The sequence below is a fragment of the Arctopsyche grandis genome, chromosome 1 (assembly GCF_051622035.1).
Source record: "Arctopsyche grandis isolate Sample6627 chromosome 1, ASM5162203v2, whole genome shotgun sequence".
Lineage (NCBI taxonomy): Eukaryota > Metazoa > Arthropoda > Insecta > Trichoptera > Hydropsychidae > Arctopsyche > Arctopsyche grandis.
The window spans coordinates 11683165-11709305 of NC_135355.1; the positions used below are offsets into that span (position 1 = coordinate 11683165).

General features: G+C 31.2%; 2 protein-coding genes across 3 annotated transcripts in view; both read right to left on the reverse strand.

Annotated features, from left to right (window-relative positions):
• The window catches only part of ko (Stork-head domain-containing protein knockout), a 160515-nt gene extending 156287 nt beyond the window's left edge, over positions 1-4228 (reverse strand). The window contains exons 1-2 of one of the 2 annotated variants that reach the window (XM_077429465.1): positions 3849-4228; positions 3688-3748 (exon numbers count right to left, since the gene is read on the reverse strand). The gene's annotated coding sequence lies outside the window, so the exon portion shown is untranslated. Of the gene's footprint in view, positions 1-3687; positions 3749-3823 lie in introns of both variants that reach the window. The other variant, XM_077429458.1, reaches the window with a different exon arrangement.
• Positions 4229-6212: 1984 nt separating this feature from the next.
• Positions 6213-11567, reverse strand: LOC143916744 (UDP-glycosyltransferase UGT5-like). The gene is made up of 8 exons (XM_077437982.1): positions 11483-11567; positions 11133-11326; positions 10858-11062; positions 10721-10802; positions 10385-10518; positions 10330-10352; positions 9928-10231; positions 6213-6302 (listed from the first exon to the last, which is right to left on the reverse strand). The coding sequence occupies exons 3-8, from the start codon at positions 11053-11055 to the stop codon at positions 6213-6215; spliced, it is 831 nt and encodes a 276-aa protein (XP_077294108.1). The 5' UTR covers positions 11056-11062; positions 11133-11326; positions 11483-11567.
• Positions 11568-26141: the final 14574 nt, after the last annotated feature.

The window sequence follows — 26141 nt, forward strand, 5'->3', positions numbered from 1 at the left end:
GCGTTCATTTAAGTCATCGCGATAATCCGGATGTTACTATGAAAATTTACTTATTAAATATATATGTATATACTTATAGGTGTGTATATTATTTTAACTAACAATAAAAACTAATGTAATAGTAAAATATATTGTACATATACATCTTACAGAGACATACGAACATACAATACACAAATATAAGAAGTTACACTTTATCTAAAAATGGTCAAATGATCTATCGTTTTGCGCGTTTCAATGCGATTCAAATTTAAATAAATGTTATGAATATAACGAATGGTCAATATATGTACATATGTATAAGAGTTTCAACATGAACGTGTGCTTGTGTATATATGTATGTATGTGCACAGTTCGTTCAACGCTCAAAGTATTGTGATTAAAATCGTGCTTCATATTATTACACTTCGTGTTGCGAATGATTTGCATATGTAGACTCACAGAAAGAAGCAAGTGTTCTTTATCATGCAGAATAAAATAATGATGCATTTATATTAAAAAAACTTTTATTTTACTTTCAAATCAACGCATTGCGGCTGCCAAGGGCGTTGGTTCCGAGAAGGAAATTGATGCTGGAACTTCAGCATCAATTCGATGTTTTCGTTATACGTTTTTACTAGCCTCTTCTTGTTTCGCTTTCGATTTTTACGTCTGATTTCGTTTTTTATCGGTGCGCTTCGTTCTACCAACTTGCAATATCTCGAGACGCGTTTTCTCAACTTTTCGTCTGCTTAAACAGGAGTTTGTTAAATATTGTATTTTTGTATGTAATATTTTAATACATGTATGTAATATCTTTAATATATGAGACATATTGTGATCATTCATGGATTTTTAAGCTATTAACATACCTTTGAAATATTAAAAAAGACATTCAAAATTAATCTGTACAATATTTTTTTAAAAGTTATTGTTTATCTCGTAAAATAAATAGTTTACTATGTAAAACATTTTTGTATTTATGTCTTTATGTATGTATAAATACAAACACGGCGACGAAATACACCGAAAAAGTTAGGAAAAAGTTGAGTCTTGAAATATTGCTAGCTATCACTTTCCGAAACATTTTATAATTCGTGACGTCAAAAACTGATAAATTTATGTAGTAGTATTCACAAAAAAAAAATTTCGTCTGTAGCACCTTCTTTTCCTTGCATTATACAAATTATAAGTAAATTAAAAAGAAAACACATCTTTATATTATCTAATATAAATGTATTTTTATTTTCAGAAAACATTTCAAAAAATAAAAATATTTTGTAAAATCAATAATGCCTAGTTTAAAATACAAAAATCTAATAATAGTTATTCGCAAGCTCACTTGATACACTATACCGAATTGATATTTAATATTTGGATATTGTCATTAGGCAAATAAACGATAGCTATAATTTCATATCTATTCAATTGAATGATTGCAATCGACACATTTGCCGTGAAATCCTGTCAAACGTAACACCGATTCGGCAACAGTATCAAATTCGCCAACAGCAGAAATTGTTCAGATAAAAACAAACTCAATAACAAGAAAAAATATTAATTATCAATTCATCGGTAGCGGAACAACCGGATGATAAAATCAAAACAAACTGGAATTTAATCGTAGTCAAAGTACTCACGCGTAATAAAACACGTTGTTGTCTACTCACATATGTACAACAGCTTTAAGATTATTTAAAAAGTTTACACACAAACGACGGGTTTTTGAAACGAAACAGGAATAAATCAGGAATCGTTTCCGACCAATTGAGATCACCTCGATCAGTGTCGCGTGTGAGATCGATCAGTTTGAAAGTTGGCAACGAGACGCACGTGGTTGGTCACTAATGAGTTACTGATACTCGCGACTCGTTTTCTTGACTTTGACGAAGTCAACAAAGTTTTTCTAATGGTGCGTACGCACCAAGCCAACGAACGGCCCACAGGCCAACTTTTAAAACCAGTAGCGTACAAAATATCGAAATAAAAATTAAATTTAAAAATTGAAATTAAATATCAAAATCAAGCTAAAGAGCGAGATTGAGCTAAAATTAGATCATCGTTGATGTTTTGAATTACAACAATGTTTTGAATTACGACGATACGCATTTAAAACCAGAGAAATATTATAATTTCTCTGCTTCCGAGCGAAAAAAAATATTGTTTAAGTCGTCACGAGATGTTGTATTGTATTGTATTTCCTGTATTTCCTATACACTGTATTTCCTGGTTAAAAAGTTGGCCCAAAATCGTCGTTGGTTTAGTCCGTAAGCACCATAAGAAAATACGACTATTTAAAAGGTTTTTTTTAATCTTAAATTTACTGTTGCTAAAAAAGTACATACATACATACATAGGTAGTTATAAATTAAAACGTCGAATAAAGCATGCCCTGAGGCTTCTTATAAATTACATTAAAACAGCTTATAAATTACTAAAACATTATAAATTACATTAACGACACACAAAAACAAGACTCAAGTTCATACATAAACATATGTATATGTATGTTCAAACGTATAAACCAAATCCCAGTTTCACAAGGTAACAAATTAAATGGCCAGTATTTTAATCAATTTCGATAAGAATAAAAATCAGTTTTCGGCCAGTATTTTATTAGCAAAATGGTCAAAATGTCAAATATACATACAGTATAAAAACCTGAAGTATATTCGCCAGAACAAATAGCAATGCCTGTTGGATGGTACTGTGTATCAAGTTCGTATCAACTATACGGTGATACCAACCAATAAGTAATACTGGCCATTCGTCAAATTAAAACTTATCATTTAACATTAATACTGACCGTTTATGTTTAAATACTGACTTAAACACTGGGCCTTTATTATTTATACTGACCAGTTGAATACTGTAGGATAGATACTGCCCGTTGAAATTCATATTGAAATACTGACAAAAATAGGCTAAAATACTTACCAGTAAAATACAAGCCGTTTCACAATACGCGCGCGAGTGGTAAAAACTAGTTTCTTTACTTTTCACATGATTATACGTAAAATAAATTTTGCATTAAGAATTGTAAACAGGTTTTTAAGCTCTTTTTCCTATTATGCTGTACATTAGAATATAATACTATAATTACTAACAAAAATAAAATAAAATAGAAAATTATCAGTAGATCAATAGCTATTAAATTATATTTAAGATGTAATTGTGAACATAATTTAGTAATAATAAAAAAGCATTAAAAAATCAAAAATCAAATCATAAATCGCGTACGATTTCAATAATTAAAGTATGAGATAATATTGCAACAACTTCATATAACCAATTTAAATACAGATATTAAATATAAATTTAATTTAATATGGAACTACACATGCATGTGTGTATATTGTATGTAATACATATGTACATATGTGTGTACGTATAAACAAAAATGTATTGTAAAATTATACACGACTATAAATTTGAAGCTTCCGATGGGTTTGACCAATTCGATCGTCTACCTGCTCTTTTCAGGTGTTTTTTTTTTTTAGATTATAAATCAGAAGCAACCCATTTTTTATTTACGAAAACCGGATATTCATCAAACGCAACCCTTATTGTACAATGTAGCAATATTGCCCAATACATTATATGTACATACATCAGATAATATCCCGATTCAAATCAATATATGTATGTAGGTACGAGAGTGTATGCACGTGAATTTAAAAAGTGCAAGAATTAACGTGTGACACTTACCTATAAACTGCGGTTAAGGTGCACGCTGTTTAACTCTTCTCAATCTGTGGCACGATCTCCGCTGAAAATAAATATTATTTTATTTTCGCAGAAATTTATATGTATATGTATATGCAAAATTAAAAATATAATTCACAAGTGAAAACAGTTCGAACACTCACTTGAACGTCCTCATAAATATTTAAATTTGATTTACTTTTATTTTGTTTTATTTTTCGTCACATTTTTCACTGGATTATTATGATTAATATTCGATCGTTCACTATTTATGTATGGTATAAAATATTTTTAATCTTGATTTTATTTAATATGTTTTATTCGAAGTCGCGATGCGGCCGTTGAGGCGGGAAGGGGGCGAGAAAAAAAGCGGTGCTCTTCGGTCAGACGGTGAAAAAAAAACGATTGGCCAGAGAAAAAGGTTAAAAGGCAAGATCGGAAAGCGAGACGACCTCCCCTCACCGCGTTCGAGAGGGAACTGAACTGAGGGACGAGTTGAGACTGGCTCACTCCGTGCACATCTGATCTCTCACTTGCTACTACTACACACTCGTACTCGTGCTCGGTAGCGCCTGTCAATTTTTGCAATGCAATAACTATTACATGTGCAGGTAACGAATTACATATGTATTTTTTTTTCAGTTTATGTACAATATATGTATAATATGTACATATGTACATAGGTGCGGGTAGCACGCCTTTTGAACTAAGCATCTTTTTGAATTCAAATTATAATAAACGTCAGGGAGAAATACGAGGAAGTATTTTCAAACGTGTCTAATACTATATTTTTTCACCATCGTAATGGCGGACGTCATTTCCACTCATATTGATGACCAAACCGAGCAAAATGGCAAAGTTTGAAAACGATCGCATAAGAACACAAACTTCGCCATACGACCAAATCGTTTGCAAGCTAAGAAGAGGTTAGTAAAAATAAACATATTGTATTTATACGTAAAATATCGGCTTTTATACGTAACATATAATTTATATAAAACGGTAAATGTCTTGTGGTTGGTAAACTGTATAGGTACGTATAATAATGTATAGGTGTATATAATTAATTTAATTATTTTATTTATTTATAGTTTTGGACCATTGTTTTTATTTATTTATTTTATTTATATATTATTTTAGCTATCAAGCTAATTTAAAAATACATCTTAATTACTTAACTCTAAAATTTATAATTAACTTATATATACTGTACCTCACAGAGGTGTCTCTTTGCACCTCTGTGAGGGACATTGTGGCATTACAGGAAGAACTTAATGCGCCACAATACATTTGTTACAGAAGAAAAACAAAGATGAAATAAGTAAAATACAAAGATAAAAAGAAAAAAGCAAAAGCAGAACAACATGATAAAATAAAATGAAAAAGTAACAAAAGAAAAATAATACATAAGAAAAAAAAAGGACAAAGGTGTAAAAATCAGAAATAAAATCCACAAATCACATTCTTAGTTTCATATTGAACAAAATAAAAATAGTACATAAAAATGTACATGAGGAGAAAGAAAAAGAAAAAAGTAAAATAAAATATATGTAAATAAAAAATAAAATCACAGCGAGGCCCAAATGGAAGAGAGTAGATTAAGATTCCACTCATACATCACATTAAAATTAAGAAAATAATGATGAGCGCATGTTACCAGATAAATATGTTAAAATAATATCCGATAATCTACGCTCACCAAGGTGGAAAATATCGTATTCAGGGAATAATAATTGCGCACCGTTTTAATCACGGCACGACAATACTCGAGTACTCTCACACAGCAGCCAAGAAGGTCCGTCTCGTCCGTAAACTCGGCTTTTACCGCCGACCTTTCGGCGCTGACAACTCAGCGATTGTTCTTGTGCGATAAAGCAGTGATGTGCGGTTGTTATTGTGCGATATTCATGAACAACCGTCCCGTTCTCCGAAGAAAGAACCGTCCGTTCTCTTAGACTGTATTCGTTGGGGGGGGGGGTGGTGGCCTCATGTTGAGGCCTTTAAGGGTAAAATTCCTTGACCTAAAGCGGGCTTTAATGAAATCTGGCGCACGACAACTCAGCGGACGACAATTCGGCGCAAAAACATTTTTTTCAATAAGTTTTAAATGTGTTTTCGAAAAAAGTTACTCCATTGAAATTGTCAGCCATATCTACGTAATAATTTCATAAAATGCAAATTCATTTATACTCTTTGTGCCTTTTATGATTTTCTCACAGGGGTCCACGAAATATTACGCAAGCAGGGTTTCTTAACTAAGGACGCAAAGATTTATTTTTAAGCAGGGTTCTAAACCAGGCAGCAAAATTTTTTTTCAAATTGTGTTTTACCTTTTGCCTTTTAGCTATCCAAAATCTTACGTATGCAGGGTTCTAAACTAAGGTTCGCAAATCGCCATTACGAGCTTTGCTTTTGATTAAAAATGAGAGAATGGGAGAATTTCAGGAACTTCAGCAACTTTAGCAGATAGCTTCGATGAAGTCATTTGGCGGTTTTTTAGCGATTGGCGTAGCAAAAAACAATCTTTATCAGCCATTGTAGCCCTTTTTTTCTGATCTAGGCTTGGTAGCTATGCTATTGGTTGTTATGAATCGTTTCAGTGTTTTGAACAGCACCACCTGAAAACTTTAATTGCAATTTTAACTTGACACTGTATTTGATTCACTCAACTCGTAATTTTTCGGCATTTTAATATAGCTTAAGCAACAAAAATTATTTTCATATTTGAATTCAGTGAGTCAAATTTAGTAAAAATTGATTAATTTCCGGTCACTTTTTTTGTTGCTCAGTGTAATCTTTAAACAAAACTAGAACCAACCCGCAAAAGTGATTGCTTATCGATTTGGAAAAATTCAAATACAATGTTATAAAATTGAGTATCAACGCACGTATTAAATTTATATTTCAAAAGTGTCTCATTTAGGAAGATCTACGTATGACCTTTTCATCTGTGATGTATTCGGAAAAACTTCTATGTATTATTATAATCAGGGACCCGAACCGTTATTTTTTTCGTTCCGGTTCGACAGGTGTTTGACTCGCGAGCTTCACATACCTATAGAATGATATTTAAATCGGAATCGTTAATATATGCCACACATTTTATTCCGATGAGATGAGGGAAAGAATAGTTCTCAATGGAAGGTAACATATTTGTTTCATAATCTCTTTCATAATTAATATTCTGGTTTTCTTCCATTTCGGTTTTTAACAAGTTGACAAATTTGATCATATTAGCTCCATTATCTGTTGTAACAGAGTAGATTTGTTTGATATCGATATTATATTTTTAATCGATATTATATTAAAGTTTCAAAAAATATTTTTAATATACATTCCTGTATGTTTATCCATTAATTCTTTAATTCCCAAAGTATATACATATATTAATTTTACCGAACCGAAAAAAATATCAGTTCGGTTTCGGTTTTCGTTCCGGCAAAAATAACGGTTATTCCGGGTTTCGGTTTTCGGTTCAGGTCCTTGCTTATAAGAGCTTAAAAATTTAAAGTTTCATTTTAGTATTAACCAGTCTCTATAGATGTCACTAATAATTATAATAACATAAATCTTCATTTATGTGTGTAGTATTACCAGAGCCGGCTTGTGGATTTTAGTATTACCTGTGTGCAAAGCTCCTTTGGCTCCTAGAAATGTTGAGAACTAGAAAAAAACTGTATTCTATACACAAAAAAATACAAAAAGAAATGTAATACAAAAAAGCTAACTAGACAATTTTTTTTCCGATGCAAATCATTTTCAAGCAAAATGAAAATTTTGTTATGATAGTATACAAAAATAAAGTGTTAATTGTTATGACGGGTCAACCTAAATTTCTCGCAAATTTCCTGTGTATCAAAAATTTGTTGATTTGTCAATGGATGTCTCTATTTGTATTATATTGTGTTCTATGTACGTTCTGTATGTTTGAAAATTTGTTATTACATACTTACATATATATGTGCGTAAAAAAAATCTAACCATATATATATATGTACATGTGTCACCTTGAGGTAACTCCTGTCATGGCACATATGATGTATGTATGTAAAAATAAAATAAAATAGTATCATGCATGCAGTAGGTATGGGTTGATTTTAAAAATTCTAAATTATGTTATTTTTACCTGTGAAACGCTAAACTTTTTTAATAGATTTTTGTTTATTAAATCATATCACTCCAAATTAATTAGTTAAGAACGTGTCACTACGAGTTTGCAAACGAAACTGAAGTGCAAAATTAAAAATGAAATGAAAAAATATGTGTACCATTAAAATTCCGATCGTATTTTGACACAATTAGTGTAAATCAGTGATGCATAGCCTATTTGACAGATGGGCCAATTTTTCTATTTACTATCTTTTATATAGAACAATAATGTTTTGATATAATACGATATTGTTGATAATAACTAATCTAAAATTATATTTTATTTTATTAAACATATACACCAGTGTATTCACAGATTACCCCGATTTTATTATATTTACAATTATTATATATAAAGACGCTAATCTGTATGTGTGTGTGTCGTAACGCTAGCCGAACATAATGAATGAATCGATAAAAACCCTGTGTTTGTGTCTCTGTATTTTGGGGATTTTTTGAACACCGTTAGTCCTATCCAACTGAAACGTATCGGTTACCGAAATTCTTATCGATACGACGTGAATTTTTTTCAAAATTTTTACGTAATAGGTGTTCTCTTATACATACATACATAGGTGTCCTCTTTTTTTTAAGTTTTTGAATTCAATTGTCTCCCAAACCGCTATATGAATCGGGCTAAATTTTTTTTACGTGTAATAGAAATAATAATTTTTATAATCTTATATTTTAAAAAAAAAATTATATGAACCGGAAGTAGTACTTTTACTGTAGAGAATCGAGGTTTTTTATATTTTTCTCAGAAACCTTTTGGTTTATTGAACTGAAATTTCATATCTAGACGTTTAAGCGTAATACCAAGTTATTTATAAAATTTAGTAAGCATCCCTTAACTGGAAGTGGCAGTTTACTCTTGTTCGATATTTCTTCCACTATTTTTTTCGACCTCTTAAACATGTTTTCTTCACAAAAAAATTCAAGTATAATTCTTGTATCACTGTGATAAACCAGAAGTGGGACTTTTTCCTTTTAGAAAGGTCAAAAATGTCGGCTGGATTCTGTCCACACCCCGAACGTATCAAGCTGAAAATTTATATTTGTATCCTTTATGTACTAACTTGGAGCTGGTAAGGTTTTGGTCAGAATTCGTAAGCCGGAAGTAGTTCAATTTTTTAAACAATATTTCATTATTTTATTTTTACCTTTTAAATTCCTTTAATCTTCTTGATATTTATTGTGTATAATACTGATAGTGATTTTTAGTAATAAAAAAATTAGAACAAAATCCGACAACCGTAAGTTGAACTTTTGACTTCTGCAAGTTCCCATACATTTGCGCTCAATTTGAATCGAAAATGCTGTCATAGCTATTAGTATTTCATAATGCTGCCAGTAAGTGTGAATGTGTCTGTACGGTTCAATATCGAATTTTGTTTTGGGACCTTCTTATATTCCTCAAATACATACAGATAAAGTCATGGGTTGGTCACATCCGAATTTTTTCTTAGTCATTTTTGAGTCAATGTAATTGCAGTTTTTATATTAGGTGGATTGTTTCGTTGAATAATTACTAGACGGTACAAACTATTTGTAAAAAACGAATGAATGACTCAAAGTGATGTTTTTTTAAATTACATTATGGGATGTGTTTTTTTTTATTTTACAGAAATCTAGCCATGGATACGAACCGAAAATTTGAAGTATGTAGCCAAACTCTCAAAAAAAGAACGCCAATATGGGAGAATATTTTTGCGTGAAACATCGGAAGAGTTTGCAAAATGCAATTGAACATTTTTGAAAAATGAAAATATGCAATTGAACTTTTTTTACAAGGCTCTTTTATACCTCATTTCTAATCAATTTAATATCCCAGTGCTAGCACCGGGATTCCGAGATCGAAATTTCCCAGCACCGCAATCCCGGTGCTGAAGAAACCTTCCGAGATTGGAAGCACTAATACATATTTACATGCATACATATAAATATTTAAAAACACATTTAATTTTATTCAACAAACATTCACATGCCACCAAAATATTTAAAGAAAAAAATAAAGAAGAAAATAAAAAAAAATTTAAATTGTTTCATATATAAATATATAGATTTATTAATTATTTTTTTAATATAACAACGCACGTTTAATGCTTTTTGTGTTTTCTGTGTGATTTTTTTTTTATTCTCTTCAATTGTTTGTTTCTGTTTACGATAGCAACATTTCCAGAGCACGTATGACAATAATATTCCAATGATGATTATAGGGATCAAAATAATATCCAAAATGTCTAACAAAAGTTGAGAGCATCTATTTAACTGTGGTGGAGACAGATGATGTGCCCCTTTGGTTCTAACCACATACTCCACATAGTACACGAGCAAATCTCTTGGTCTCATTGGCCTATCGTAGTACAGCTGGTGCAATTGCTTCGCTGTTTCAGCATATCTGAAGTGTATTTACATACATGGTTTACACAAATATCTGATCTTAATATAAGTGAAGTACTACCTAGGTACATATATATGCAAATGTATGTTATTTACTTTGGATTTTGAAGCGCTTCGTTCATAAATATTCCATTATGACTCCATGTCTTCATTTTTCTATAGCTTTTGCATTAATGTTCTGATCGCAGAATATTGGTATTATCAGCAATGGCACACCAAAATGAATTGCTTCAGTGAAACTCAATAAGCCTCCATGACTTATGAACAGTTTCACGTTTGAATGGGCTGTAAATGTAACATAATAATTCTAAATATTGGCAATTCAATCTTATATTCGATTTAGTGACTAATTTTATACCTAAGATCCCAGTTTAGGGCATCCATTTTCTGATAACGATATTTTTAGGGTAAGTCTTCTTCATATTTCCTCAAGACAGTTTGTTTTAAATTGCCTAGTGCTTGATTATTATCGCTTTCAAATCCGGACTCATTTGACTACTATTTAGAATACTGCCCATACTGAAATATACTACGCCTTCTTTGGCTGAGTCCAATATTGTTTTCAAATCCTGAAAATGAAAAATAGTTTATTTTTGTCTGGAGCTTAATCTGTCATACTATTACCTCAGGTAATGGTTCCGGATCTTTTATATAATAATCACCGATTTCTATGGTGTTTGGTAGAAGAGGTCGAGCAATTCCGATAGATGGATGACTGTTGACTAACACGAATGATATGCGTTTCGTCAAATCATTAAATGACAATCGCTTGGATTCCTCGGGGAAGTACTCTTCATAGAGTGACTTTTGTATTGGTTCCATAAATAATCTAAAATTGTACAATAACAATGTAAATTTTATTGTAAAAGAATAAACTACTAGTTCGTTTTTTAACTTACCGTCCCACGATTTCCTGAATAATGTTTATTGTCACGTTTGCAACTCTTTACCATAAGGTCATAGTGTTTGAAAACTTGTGAATATATTTGACACCGTTTCTGGTGACAATGGATTGCTGGTGATGGTCGCAAGCCAGGACATTAGACTAACTGGAGATAGAGCAATCGCCGGACAGTCATATTTTACACTGAAGCTGAAGGATTCGACATATGTATGTCTGTATGTATGTACATATGTACATACATACATACATAATGATATCAAACAGTATTTACTATTTTTTCTTGCTTTTATGTTCTATAATTTGGGTGTGAATAATACTACAAACATACATATGTATAATACTTACGCCACAGACATCTCATTGAAGAAGTATTCGAAAATGACCAAGTCGAACTTTTCAGATTTGTCTGATAAAACATTATTGACGGCTTATCATCTTGTATGGATTTCATCATTTTATTTGTACCCCCGAAAAAAAAGTCATAGTTTCAAATGCGGTCAAATTTTTCATTTCAAATCCAATGTCAGATTCATTATCAAATTTGTAAAAATATAGTGTAGATTAATAAAGTATATAATCAATAATTAAGCATATTAAAAATTTAGTGTAGACTATCAAATTTAATAAACTGCAATTACAATATAAGTTACGTACATACATATGTGTGTATGTAAATTTTATATATTGTCTATCAATTTCTATTTATGAAATCTAGTTCTTATTCTTCATTTTATAGTGAATATTTTTGTGAAATTTAAATGAAATTAAACCATGAAATTGAATTCCACCTTTTAATTTCAACACATTCGCAATTGGGAAGTCTCTAAACTTTGGATTTTCAGTTACAAAAGCACTTATGAAAGTCACCTGAAATGACAACAAAATAACTAAATAGCAAATTGCGCCTTGGAAGCACGAGGGTTCAAAATTCTTGGAAACGTCACTGATTTTTGTATTAACTATGTATGTAAATGATCATTGACGCTACAAATTTAATTTTAGTAAATTACCACCGTAATAATTAAACACGGGACCTATAATTTTTTAGAAAGAAAAATTCATTGCACGGACCGCAAACTATAATTTTTTTTTCAAAAAATGTAGTCATAAATCTATAAAACTATTATAATTCACAAAACTCAGCAACATTTTTCATTCGAATGCGAGAATTAATAAGAGTTTATTGAGATTTATGGAAACAATTATTTCAACAGAGGGGGCGGCTTCGTATTGAAGAAAAACGATTATTGGCCAACGCGTTGATCGTTTTCGGAAATTTATAATATCATCCGACCGTGGCCTACTTTGATCTAATAATTTTCAATTTCACCAAAAACAAAGCACAACTTACATCAGTTTGATGCACACGAAATGTATGTTTTAGGACCTTCACTCGATGGGGGGAGGGGGGTGCTGAAAATCGTAGTGTCATGTGAAGATGTTTTTCAGTATGTATGATAAACTATTTTCAGTATGTATGATAAAATATAATATTTAACTACTTATAATAGATACTACTATTTTTTTTTTATTTTTTGGCCAACGAATGCTAGCTTCGTAAACAGCACAATTGTTCAGTATAAATATTCCCAAGCGACATTCTCACCAACAACATATTCGAAAATTAGCTTTACTGCTTAATTTATGTTTGTTGGCAATGATTCACCTGAAAAATAAAAGCGAACATTGTGAGTAATCAACACAAAAAATAGTTTTCGCAAAGTGTTAAGTATTCATATTTACATATGTATATGTTATTTTGTTCACATACATATTATTATAACATTGTCATTATAAACCGGAAGTATGTAGAATCATCTTAGTGAACAAATTATTGTAACACTCGAAAATATCTTACATTTTCAATGAATCATTCTTACGAAGTGGACCAGCTATTTTCGAAACAAACGACATTTAGCACAGAAATTTTTCCGATTCAAACAATAAAATTTTCCTGATGTCCTGTAACAAAAAATTAATTTTAATTATAAAATGACATTATCACATCATTAACTTTTAATACATAATTATAAAATTTTATGTACATGTGTATGTATGTATTTATTTAATATATATATATATATATATATATATATATATATATATATATATATATATATATATATATATATATATACATATATATATATATATATATATATATATATATATATATATATATATATATATATATATTTTTTTTTTTTTTCAATTTTTAAATACTTATTTTGCATAGTTTAAGTATACATATATGTATGTATGTATGTTCATAATATCACCAGCAGCGTGGACTAGTGGTAAGCATATTATTGCTGTCAAGGATGAGAGGCAAGCCCCTCTCCTTCAAGCTGATATTACCGCTATCTTGGAGTTCAGTTCTAGTTTAGGCCTTGAACTTTTTTAAATAAATGTGCAATTATGAGCTATGGACGTGCACATTCGCTCTATTGTCACGGAAATTCCATTAGATCCGTCTTGTTGAAGCGTGTTGAATCTATGGTCGATTTGGGTATCACTTTTGATCGTCAACTCACCTTTCACAACCATATCAAGAAAGTCGCTGACGTTTCCTTTCGTCGACTTGGATTTGTCTTGAGATATGCAAGATTATTCTCCAATCCTTTGTCTTCTCGCTTGCTTTTCAATTCGCTTGTGAGAAGTAAGCTAGATGATAATGCGATTGTGTGGAATCCGCATGAAGCAAATTATTTCTGATGATTGAGAAAGTGCAAAAAGCATTTCTTCGTTTCCTATATAGGAAAGAATATGGGTATTACCCATATCTTTACCCTACTCCTTTCCTTTTGGGTATGTTTGGGTATAATTCCCTTGAACTTCGAAGAAACTTCTATTAATTCTCACTAATCCAGTGCTTCCCAATTACTTTCATGTCACGACCCCCAAAATCTGAATTAATTCCCGGCCCCTAAAAATTTTTTTTCTAGTTAAAAGGTTTATTTGGCAGTAATTATTACAATTATAATAGACATATTTATATTCAGTACAAAATTATAGGAACTTGCTTAAAAACATTTTTTTTTAAATAAAAACTATACACACATGAAACAATTTAATGCGATAGATGAGGTCGCATGTTTTTACATAACAAATCGATATCGGGTTCAATGTCAGAATCTTCCAAAGTCTCCGTGGAAAGGCATGACCTTTGCGTATTTTTTATTAATATAAGTAATGACGAAAATGCTGTTTCGCATAGGTACGTAGTCGCGAAAGGAATAAGAGTTACCAGGGCTTCTTTTCCAATAGCAGGATATTCTTGCTGTCGCCTTAACCAAAATTTTGAAATACTTTTTTATTTAATTCCTCAAAGCAAATTATTTGATCTGATATCGATCAACTCAATGACTTCCCGTAGTTTAGATTCCTCCATGTTTCCATTATTGCCTGTTGACAAGTTCCATTTATCTGATTTACGCTACGGTTTTGGTAAAATTAAAAATATTAAATCTTTTGGACCAGATTTCATTTTAAAGGGTAGTGAGCCTGGCCACTCGTCTCCATTGATTTTTATTTTTAATCTAATGCTGAAGACTTCAGTTTTTCCTGTATCATGGAAGTGTTCGAAAGTAACTCCGATCCATAAAAAAGGAGATAAGTATTCCATTAGAAACTATCGCCCGGTTGCTATAATATCCTCTTCTGCAAAACTTTTTGAAATTATACTTCATAGGTATATTTTCAATCATTGCCTGAGTATGATTATTGATCAGCAACATGAATTTCGTCCACAACGTTCAACGAACACAAATTTGTTGTCATTTTCTGGTTTTGTAACGGGTTCCTTGGATGCTAATATTCAAACAGATACTGTTTACACGGATTTCGAAAAGGCTTTCGACAAAGTAAATCACTCCATCCTTATCAATAAACTAATTGGTTATGGTTTCTCATATGGTCTCTCTCAGTTATTCACAAATTATCTCAAGGATCGACGTCAGTTTGTAAAATATGGAATTTATTCTTCTGTTAACTACCCAACCTGCTCTGGTGTTCCACAGGGTTCTAATCTCGGCCCCTTACTATTCATTTTATTTATTAATGATATTAGGGAAATATTCCACAACTGAAACTTCTTATTATATGCGGATGATCTAAAACTTTTTAGGTGCGTTGAATCTTCTTCCGATGCTCTTACTGCTACAGAGCAATTTAGATTCACTCGTTATTTGGTCACACTCAAATTGTCTTCCGATAAGCGTTGATAAGTGTCACATTGTCTCTTTTTCCAGATCTCGATCATCAATTGAATTTGGTTACAATATTGATGGCTCTATTCTTTCCCGTCACACACATATCAAGGATTTGGGAATTACTTTTTCAAATATCTGGAATTTTAATTCTCATATCCAAGATGTGTGCAATAGAGCTATAAAAACATTAGGCTTCGTCGTCAGAAACTCACGCGCCTTTAATAGCACCAGAGTGATGTTTAAGCTATTGATGAAAACTATTTGTTATTTAAACATGCATTAATTGGTCCAAAAATTTTCCGCGCATGACAATCTCCTCGCACAATATTTTGGAATTCGCAACCGATGCATTTGCATATTAAGTGCACTGTCGATTCGAGCGACACCTGCGATTAATTCGGTACTCGTCTCGTAAAATATGAGCTCGGTATAGATGAGTAACAAGGTATTCTCGTATACTACGAGCGCCTGTCGGCATCTGGCCTCGCCTCAAACGGTTCACCACCGTGCAATTGTTGCATGCCGATGCATTCGATGATGAGTAAGAAATTTATTTAGTCCAGTATGCAAGTGCCTACATACCAATGTACGTTTAAGTGCGTGTATATGTACACATGTGTGTGTGCATTTAACCGACTCGTGCATCGTAAAGTTCAAGAACAATTAAATTGGTTCGGCAGTGTAAGCTCGATGGTGAAAATAGAATCACTATTTGATCTAGTCGTAAATATAATGAATTATATCGGGATCACGGATCAATAGGTTAAGCTAAGTCTTCAGTCTTAACTACATATGTATGTATATGACTATAAAATATTTAAAATGTTATACATATAAGTATATACATATAATATTTTGTATAATTTGGAGTCCCACTGAAATTAAATTCTCTCTCTTGATAGAAAGAGTTCAAAAAATTTTTTTTAGATGCCTTTATATGGAGAAATATAAATATTACCCCTATTTATTTCCCACTGCCTTTTTACAAGGTATGCTAGGCTTTGACTCACTATCTTCGAGAAAAATTATTGCCATTTCCAAATATTTCTTTAGAGTATTAAAGGGAAGAATCGACAACCCTTCGATTTTATTGGAATTTAAATTTTCGGCGCCTGAATGCGGTAGAGCTTTGCGTCATCATTTACTTTTCCAACCTATTTCTGCGAAAACGTCTACTTTCAATAACTCGTCTCTTGTAAAGGTTCTTTAATGTGATTGATGAGTATTTGGACCTGTTCAATTGTCATGTTGATGAGCTGGTTAGTTTCTTGAGATTCAACACGAGACTATTTGAATGAGATAAATGATTGTAATTTTTATTGTTTTTATTTTGTTATTTTCTTTCTTTTGTTTTGTAAAACTGGTGTGACACTTTGGGGCAACCTGTCAGGTCACACTGGTCATTTTATTGTTATTATTATTATAAATAATAAATAAATATACATATGCTTGTATTATATAAAACATATATAACTGCTTTGTTTTTATATACATACATATGTACATACCTGTTTTTTTATGCTTTTATGATTTATGCTTCAAAGCAAATATGTTTTTATACTTTTTCGTTTCTTATAATGGTATCTTATCTCATTAACAATTCAATTATTCAACAACAAAATACGTTTTTAATAAGATTCAAGATTTTTGTTTACTGAAAAAATATAAAGAGTTAGCATATTTGATTTAAATACCATGTGTCATGTATATGTAAATTTTTATTTCATCAACTACCCATCTACATATGTATGTATGTACATAAATAGGTGCCGATATAATTGAAAGTGGCATAAGTCCACATATCTTCATTTCGAGAAATATCTCGCGAAGCATTAAATATAATGTGTTCAATTCGAAATTACCACATTTAATGCTGAAACTAAACAAATTCCACATAACCTAATCACCAACCACTTTTCTTCATTTAGAGAAATATTTCGCAAAACAAAATATAAAGATAATGTTTTGCGTAAAAAATATTTACAAGCACTTGTGGCCTGTAATACGTTTATTCTGGTTTTCGGAGATTCTGGAAATATCGCATTAAAAGGAGTGATAACAATGTGTGAATTAAGTCCAACAGAAACAGTGTTTTTGGAACTGAAAATTAGACTTTCAAATATAATGGCATATGCATGATATGCAACTGGAGAAGAAAAATAATAAAAATAAAACACTATGCTAAAAATTTTTTTTCAAAAAATAATTCCATTTCCACTGTTTAATCATAATCAAGGATTAACTTTGCAAAAATTACATACATGTGCCAAAAAACTGGGATATTTCAATGTCGCTCAAAACGTTACGTTTATATTATTCAATTCCGAAACGTTTCGTAAATATTTATACACGGAGATTTTCGTAATGATACGAAAAATTTTCCGAATTCTTGAACGCCTCTGAAATAGCGTTCGCCTTGGAGGATTTTTCACGCGCGAACTGCAACGTGCGCTTTTCCGCGACGAAAAGTGATATTTTCGCGATGATTCACCGCGACCGTGTGCGTGTGCAGTGGCGCCGAAGATGACAAAAAAAATATATAAATTACGATTTTTAAATCCGGTGCGTTAGCAATTTCGGCATGCGTCGCTCGGTGATGAATATTTTTATTTGCGACCGAAACACCCGCGATAAATCACCGAAAGCGAGTGAAAGAAAGTAAAGATTTTCCCACAGCGCGACACGGCTAGCATCTGTTATATTTTTAAAAACATGTTTTTATTAGAAAAATTGCACGGCATTTTGCCGTTACAGCGAACAATTTGTTACGTAAGATTTATATTTTATGCGAAGTGTATTGAAGTGCGAAAAAAAATATTTTGCCACTAGTCGCATCGTACCAGATTTAAGCTATATTGCTAATTACTCTGATGAAATATTACAACTCTTTATCACTGGAGATTTTTTGTTAAGAACTATATATGTATGTATGTATGTATGTTTTACCAAACTACGGTTGAAATGATTAGTATGTGTTGCTATTTTTGCAAATTTTTCGTTCAAAATAGCCACTAGGAAAATTAATGATTGCTGTCGCGCGAATTCCGACCGAAATAGTTTATACGTGTTGATACATTTTTATTTATTTTTTACAATATATTAAACACTAGTTGTTTTACCCGGCTTCGCTCAGTATTTTTAATATATATAAATAGCATAAACATGGCGAATCGAATAGTAAATATTCAATTGTTTTTTTATTAAATTTATTTGAATCGAAAAAAAATCGACTCGTCGTCATAGAAATTTTGACTTGTTTACTATTCCCAACCAAAGTTACGTATAAACATATACATTTTACAAAGTTTCTTTCGAAGTTATATATTAGATTATTTACATCTTTATATGTGCGTACATACATGCTTGCATAGCGATGTTTGTATGTATTTACTGTTAAAAATATAAAACAAATATGGAACTCTAAACCGAAAATATATTTTATTTATTTTTTTATTTAATTAAACTATGATCATAACAGGAATTCCTAATTCAATTCGACAGCGAAATCGAAACATACCAATACTGTACGTATATTTATATATGTATATACATATGTATATAAGCAAAAAGAATAAAAATAAAATAGTATACGTAATATAAGGCAAAATAGTATAAGGCATAATCAGTATTTAAAAATTATATGATCGTTCACTGTACCAATTATATGACGGAAAATCATCAAAAATCTTAGTACTACACTTATTTACCCTACATATGTACATACAATGAATGTCTATATTAAAAGTCTTTGTTAAGCATTTTTATTATTTATTTAAATCACATATCCTTATTGAGATTTCAAAAAAAAAGAAAAAGTTTTCTACAAAGAAATGGTTATTTATAATTTTATATACTTCGATTAGATAACCTCTCATTCTTCTCGTCTCTAAATAATAATTATAATAACTTTTATTCCAGACGATAGGGAGAATAGTACAATCCTCAACGCCCATATAGATAATATATAGATAATAAATACAATATTATTGAAAAATAATTTAAAAAAAATATATAGCAGAATGGTTCACTATTTTCAATCTCGTATGCTATGAAAGTGATTTACATATGTAAGTTTGAAAGACATTCTTCGTTGGACCTTTTCTAAACATACAACTTCATTTGTAAAATGAGGATTCCAAATGGTATGCACAAATTCCAATTTTGGCCAAAAACTTCGAGTTTAGACAGTTAAAAACACGGTTCAGAACATATAGAAAAGAATATCAATTTTTAGTGATAGAATTTAAATTAGTTGACCATTTTAAATTTCAAGTGGTAATAACTCCAAGATCGGACAGCTTCGACTGGAGTAGCTATATAAATTTGAATCTAAATTATAAGTATATTTTAAATAATTGAAGCTAATGTAGATGGTATATTTTTTTAAATTAAAGTTAGTAACCAATTTTTTACCATTTCTTTGGTGTTAAAAACCCTTGCACACTTGCCGTGGAACAACAAAGTTCCGCGGAGCACAGTTCGAGAAAACCTGGTATAGAATATGAGCGCAATGGGCCACCAAAAATGCACATATAATACATATATTGTAGGTATATGTATGTGTTCATAATAGATTGACAGCCTCAATTATGATCAGTTACGGATTCTTAAATTAATCATTACTGTTTTATTTGAACAAATAATGCACATTCATAAAGAAATAAATAGTTTAAAAAAACCGGTGTTTTAGAGCAAAAAACCGGTTTTAGAATTTTATAATTTTATCAAAAGAAACGGGTTTTTGAAAACCGTACATACACCATACATACATAGACCACCAAAGCGTGAAACAAAGCTCGAACTGCAACCAGTGAAGCTCTGGCTGCATTCTGCCTCTTGAGCATCTTGAGCATCATATGAGCAACTTGTGGCCCCATCTTTCTGGAACCATATATTTTCCCTGTTGATTCTTCTTCTTAGAAGTAACCCAATTTTATAATATAAACCAATATTTATAATTACTAGCACGACGACTAAATGGCATATTTAGTGAGCAGTCGAACAACCATCACCGTAGGTTTCTCTTCTTTTTTAGACGCCAAGTACGTACTATGTACTCGTTACTTAAAGTCCGTTGCCCATAGACTAGGTCTGTGAAATAAAAAAAATACTTTTCAAATTTATTTATATGAAAGTTAGGATTACAAATAAAAAATTGCGCAATATCGGTAAATTGACAGACATCATTAATTTTCATCTATCAAAATATACACTAAAACATTCTAATATAATTGATAGCTTCGGAGCATAAATTAGGATGAATTGAAATAAAATTTTGACCAAACCCAATCGCGAAGACAACCTTAGCCATTATTTGACTTTTGCGAATTCAAAACAATGACTAACGCTCTCGCTCATCGTACAAATTTAGTTGTATTCGCGCGTATTTTCATCGCAAAATCGGTGCAAAATATTTTGAAGCTCGTAAACATGTTTAACTTTAGACCAAAAGATCTGCGTGCGTAATGGTATTTGTGTTCGCCAGGTGTTTCTCTATCAACACAGCTCTAATTATATGTATGTACATACATACATAACGATATGAATGAAAGTCATTCGAACCGTTCTAGATATGGCCGATTTTTAGCTATGTAAATATGTAAATACGTCATACATGGCATGCATATACATATGTAATTGATTGGTATTTAAAGCACGACCACGTTATTAATTCAGCACGATAGCGGGTCGTTAAACCGCTAATGTTAATTTTACACGGAAAAATTTGCACACGGTGACAAATGCGTCGGTCAGACATAAATCTCGACTAGCCGCCATCATAATCTTGGCCATCGTTCTTCTTCTTGCGGCCAAATCGACTGGACAACGTGACAGACAACGGGACGCGTTCCCCTCATTTTTTCTTCATTCCAATTAGAGGCGACTTCTACATCACCAACCATCCGAGGCTTAATTAAAACGAGATATAATAACTTAATGATGTGACAATAAAGTTCTCTTACATTATACATTTTTATAATACATATAATACATATAATACATTTTTCAGAAAAACTTTAATTTTAATTTTATTTCACGAAACATATTCTATCCCAAGCAACGCTGGCCAAATCAGCTAGATAATTTTAGAATACTTCTCTCTCTCACTTTTTTTTCTTTTAGGACAAAAAAAATAGTATGACGGTAACTATTAAAAAATACAACTATTATTAGTTTTTATCTTTAAATAAATTCAGAAATTATTTTCAATTTTACTTTGTAACACGATTTTTGAAATTTAAAACTGAAATCATAAATCAGTTAATAGCAGAGGTATAGTCGGGCCAGGTCGCCGCCCTGGTACTTCTTTTTGAGCCAGGTCGCCACTCTGGTTCTTTGATATAAAAATTATTTTTCGAGTAAAATTATATAATAACATCTATTGTGAATCTTTAGCGTTTATCGCAAAATACTGAAAATACGCTTCTCTTATTTATTATTATTAACAAAACAAAATATAGGATTTTGTTCGTAGAATTTTTACGTTCAAATTTGATTCAAAACTATTTTGTTAACAAAAATACCACATAGATATAATATAATATGTAAAAGTCAATCTAATATATAATTTCGAAAGAGACTTTGTAAGGTCTAGACTTTGTAAGGTAACTATGTGACATTAAATTTAATAAAAAAAAAACTGAATGAATATATATTAAAATAAAATAAAACTATTCAAATAAATTTAATACAATGTTTACCATTATATTAGATTAGCCATGTTTAGGCAGTTTATATTACAAATACCGAGCGAAGCCGGGTAAAACGACATATGTATGTACGATATATGAATTCATATGTATGTATGTACTGTTATGACATATGTATGTACATATGTATGTACTGTTATGACATATGTATGTGCTGTTATGTACCTCGCTTATCAATGACAGGAGTGCCGGACTTTGCCCAGTGTTATGTACATACCTCGTTTATCAATGTAGTTGACTAACCAGTAAGGATAAGACGCACCATTGATTTGTGACACACCTAATTTAATAAGTAGTACCATTGATTTGTGGAAGACCTAATTAACGGACTAACCGAAATTGTACGACACGTGTCTTCAACACTTCATTGTTTTAAAGAAGAGTATATAAACTCATTACTGTTAGAATTAGTCAGTCATCACCATTGACTCCGAGAGTGATAGTCATTACCATCAACTCCGTATAGTCAGTCATTACCATCGACTTCGAGAGTGACAGTCATCCCCATCGACTTCGAGAGTGACAGTCATCAGTGATGACTGCCATTCTCAGAGTCTTGATGGTGATGACTCATCACCATCAAGACTCTGCGAATGGCAGTCATCGCCATCGACTCCGCAAGTGACAGTCAGTCATATATATCGACCCCACAAGTGACGATCAACATATCAGCAGCAGAACAAAGTTAAAGTTAAAGAGAAATAGTTCTACGTATCTCATTTAAATTCTCCGTTCCATAATTAAATCATTCGTTTTTCGAATACATACATATATCTAAAAATAAGATAAATGTAACATAATTATAATAATGAAGAAATCTTGGTTAGTTAACCAAGTAGTTTTAAAATTGGTTGTGGCTATTTGCAGGTACTACATCTGCGAATTATTGGCTATTAGAAGGCTTTGCGCCTGTCGCAGATATAGTACCTGCAAATATCCAATAATTCGCAGATATAGTACCTGCAAATAGCCAATAATTTGCAGATATAGTACCTGCAAATAGCCACAACCTTTAAAATTTTATTAATCTTTCATTGGAACGTGACAGTACATATGTATGTACATTCATGTGTGTGATGACGATTGATGAAATCGTCAGATTATACCGGTGACTTTAAGCGAGCTGCATTGTTATTTTTACCGTGAAAAAAAGCATTCGATTATTAATAAATTGCAAGGGCGCGTGCAAAAGTTGGCAATTGTTGTCCGAGAGTGTATTCTGGCGGATTTTCCTGCAGTTCAAGTTTTTCATAACGGAATTGGCACGACCGTCCACTTTTCCGATGACAAATACACTTCATAACTCATAATATTATCGCTGCAACGCACGATAACCGCCGCTAAGTTTATTTTTACGATCCGAGATTCTGTTATAGATTGCAGCTCATTAGTGTGCTTTGTCGAGATACTCTTTGATGTCACTTGTCAAATCGATTTGCCATGAATGCTAGCTTTCATGCATTCAAGTTCTTGGATTTTTAAAATTAAAATAATTTCGATTATAAAACCTCACCCACCTAAAATTAATATAAATTTAAATAAAACATTTAAGAATTTTAACGATGGCGATAAATATGTTATTCACGATCATTCGGCGCGACGGAAGGAATCGATAAAAATCGTCTGGGTCAAATTATTAGTAAATCATCCAGAAATTTGAAATATTTAAGTGGGTCGCGGTCGAATTTTGGCATTTAACCCTTGAGCGTATAAAATGTAATACATATGGAATTCCGAGTTAAATAGAGTATCAAGGTCTAGTTTTATTGTCGGGATTAATGTCGACGGTTGTCTTGTATCAATATTTTTTTTTTGGACCAGTTGATATAGTGAATCTCGTTTTAGAGGACGTTGGTCAACGTCCTGGTTTGTTTATGTGCAATTTTACCGAAAAGTCTCCTTGTCGTGTCAACTTGAAGCTGAGACCACAAAGAAAGTCAAAAATATGCACCTGCAAAGTATTTATTCAAATGTTTTAAATAACTTCAAAAAATAAGAAGCTAAACTTAAAATAATGTAAGCATGTTTGACAATTGAGTTTATTGTAAAATCTTTGAATGACTGATGTGTACTAGTCCCTAAATTTTGTGAATTAAATTTATTGTAAACATAATAACCAGAGATCGACGTTGGGTAGATATTTTTCGTTCGACGTTGGGTAGTTGGGTGTTCAAAGCAAGAGAGCAAAAAAACATGGTTTTTCTAGTAAATTGACTATATTGAACCATTTTTTGTGCGAAAAGCATTCCATATAATGCTGATCATTGATAATAACTAACTTCGTCGAAAAGCGATTCTTTCAAAAGAAATTCGAATGTGACCAACCCATGACTTTATCTATGTATTTGAGAAATATTAGAAGGTCTCAAAACATAATTCGATAATAATTAAATATACATACACGTTCACACATACCAGTTATGAGAGCATTTTCGATGCAAATAGAGCGCAAATGTAGGGAAACTTACACAAGACAAAAGTTCTACTTCCGGTTGTCGGATTTTGTTCGATATTTTTTTACGATACAAGGATTTTCTCGTGAAGAGTACAAATGTTTAAGGGATCGAAAAAAATATTGGAAGAAAAATCAAACAAGAGTAAACTACGACTTTCGGTCGAGGTATGCTCACCAAATTTCATATATGTACATATAACTTTTATATATTTAGTTTAAACTTATAGATATGAAATTTCAGATCAATTAACCAAAAGGTTTCTAAGAAAAACATAAAAAACCTATAAAAAAGAGTATAAAATTTATAATTTGTATTACATGTAAAAAAAATCTGTATTGGGAGATAATTGAATTCAAAAACTTAAAAAAAGGACACCTATAAGAGGAGGTACCATGTCTGGTCAACTTAAAAATTTACGAGAAAAATTCTGAGTTCAAATCAGTCAACATCTCGAGTTCGAATTTTCGCATGATCACAAAACTTCACTACGTACATAGATAAAGTAAAAATTATAATTAATGGTCAGTAAAATATTTTTATCGCATGGTGACGTGTTTTAATATCGTGATTCCCAATATTCGCAGTGGTGTATATTCTCCCCATCTAAAATGTCCATCAATGTACTTAATTCATATAATTTTTACTACTACATATTATTCAATAATGCAAATTTTTCTATTTTATAAGTATTTTATGTCACTATTTGCAAAGGTCGCACTTAAAAAGGTCACACTTTCCCTCTTCGAAAAAAGCCTTCATCCAATATATAAATAGGTAAATATAAGAATTTTGCAATCATTAATCACTAATACGGTTTCAATTTGTTTACAATACATTTAAAACCTGTCTAATTAAACTAAATGAATAAAATACATCTTTGTGAGATAAAAAATATATTATTAAAGATTCGTACGTAAACAGAGTTGAGAATAAAAATATTTTATATAATTTAATAATGTCTTTCATTTAAAAATCTATAAAAATATTTTAAGATGAAATAAATACAAATATGTACATACATAAATCGGATTATTCGTTCGAAACCTCTCCATAATTAGCTCGGAGAGTGGTAGTATACTCTAAAATTTATTTATTTTGAATACTAGTTTTGTTTTCCTCAATTGATTTTAATTTTTTGATGCCCCCAAATGTCGCCAAATGACGAAATAACGCCTTTGTCTGTGGAAATGGCGGAACACCATAAAATGTTAAAACATTTTAAATTTAACAAAATAATTTGGAACAGGTACAGAATAACGTCAAAAGTTAAAACCAAAGTTATAAATTCGATTTGGCTAATAAACATGCAGAAAAAATCACTGTCAATCATTTTAGACGGGTGCTTCTACATATCTACGAGTAAACAGCAAAATAAATATATGAAGACAGCTTTCATAATGTGTATCCACAACAAGCAAAGTCGCGTGGTGGTCACGTCTAATTTATATTATAATTTAAGTGTAAGCTTATTTATACAGTCACACTATACTCGCACGATTAGCGTCTCGGGTCTAAATGGCGACAATGTGGCCAAAACAAATAAAAACTTCGAGAACAAAATAACTATAATACACAATGTATAGATTTTTTGGCTAGAACTCGGCTGCATCACTTTCAATGCCTATTT

Bases quoted from the DNA above. Each gene is read 5' to 3' on its own strand.
- LOC143916744 (XM_077437982.1), bottom strand. From the start codon at position 11,055: ATGGAACCAATACAAAAGTCACTCTATGAAGAGTACTTCCCCGAGGAA. The intron at 10,803-10,857 runs GTAATAGTATGA...TTTCATTTTCAG, and splicing joins ATCCGGAACCATTACCTGAG to GATTTGAAAACAATATTGGA. The intron at 6,303-9,927 runs GTGCGTTGTTAT...TAAAGTTTTCAG, and splicing joins AAACACAAAAAGCATTAAAC to GTGGTGCTGTTCAAAACACT.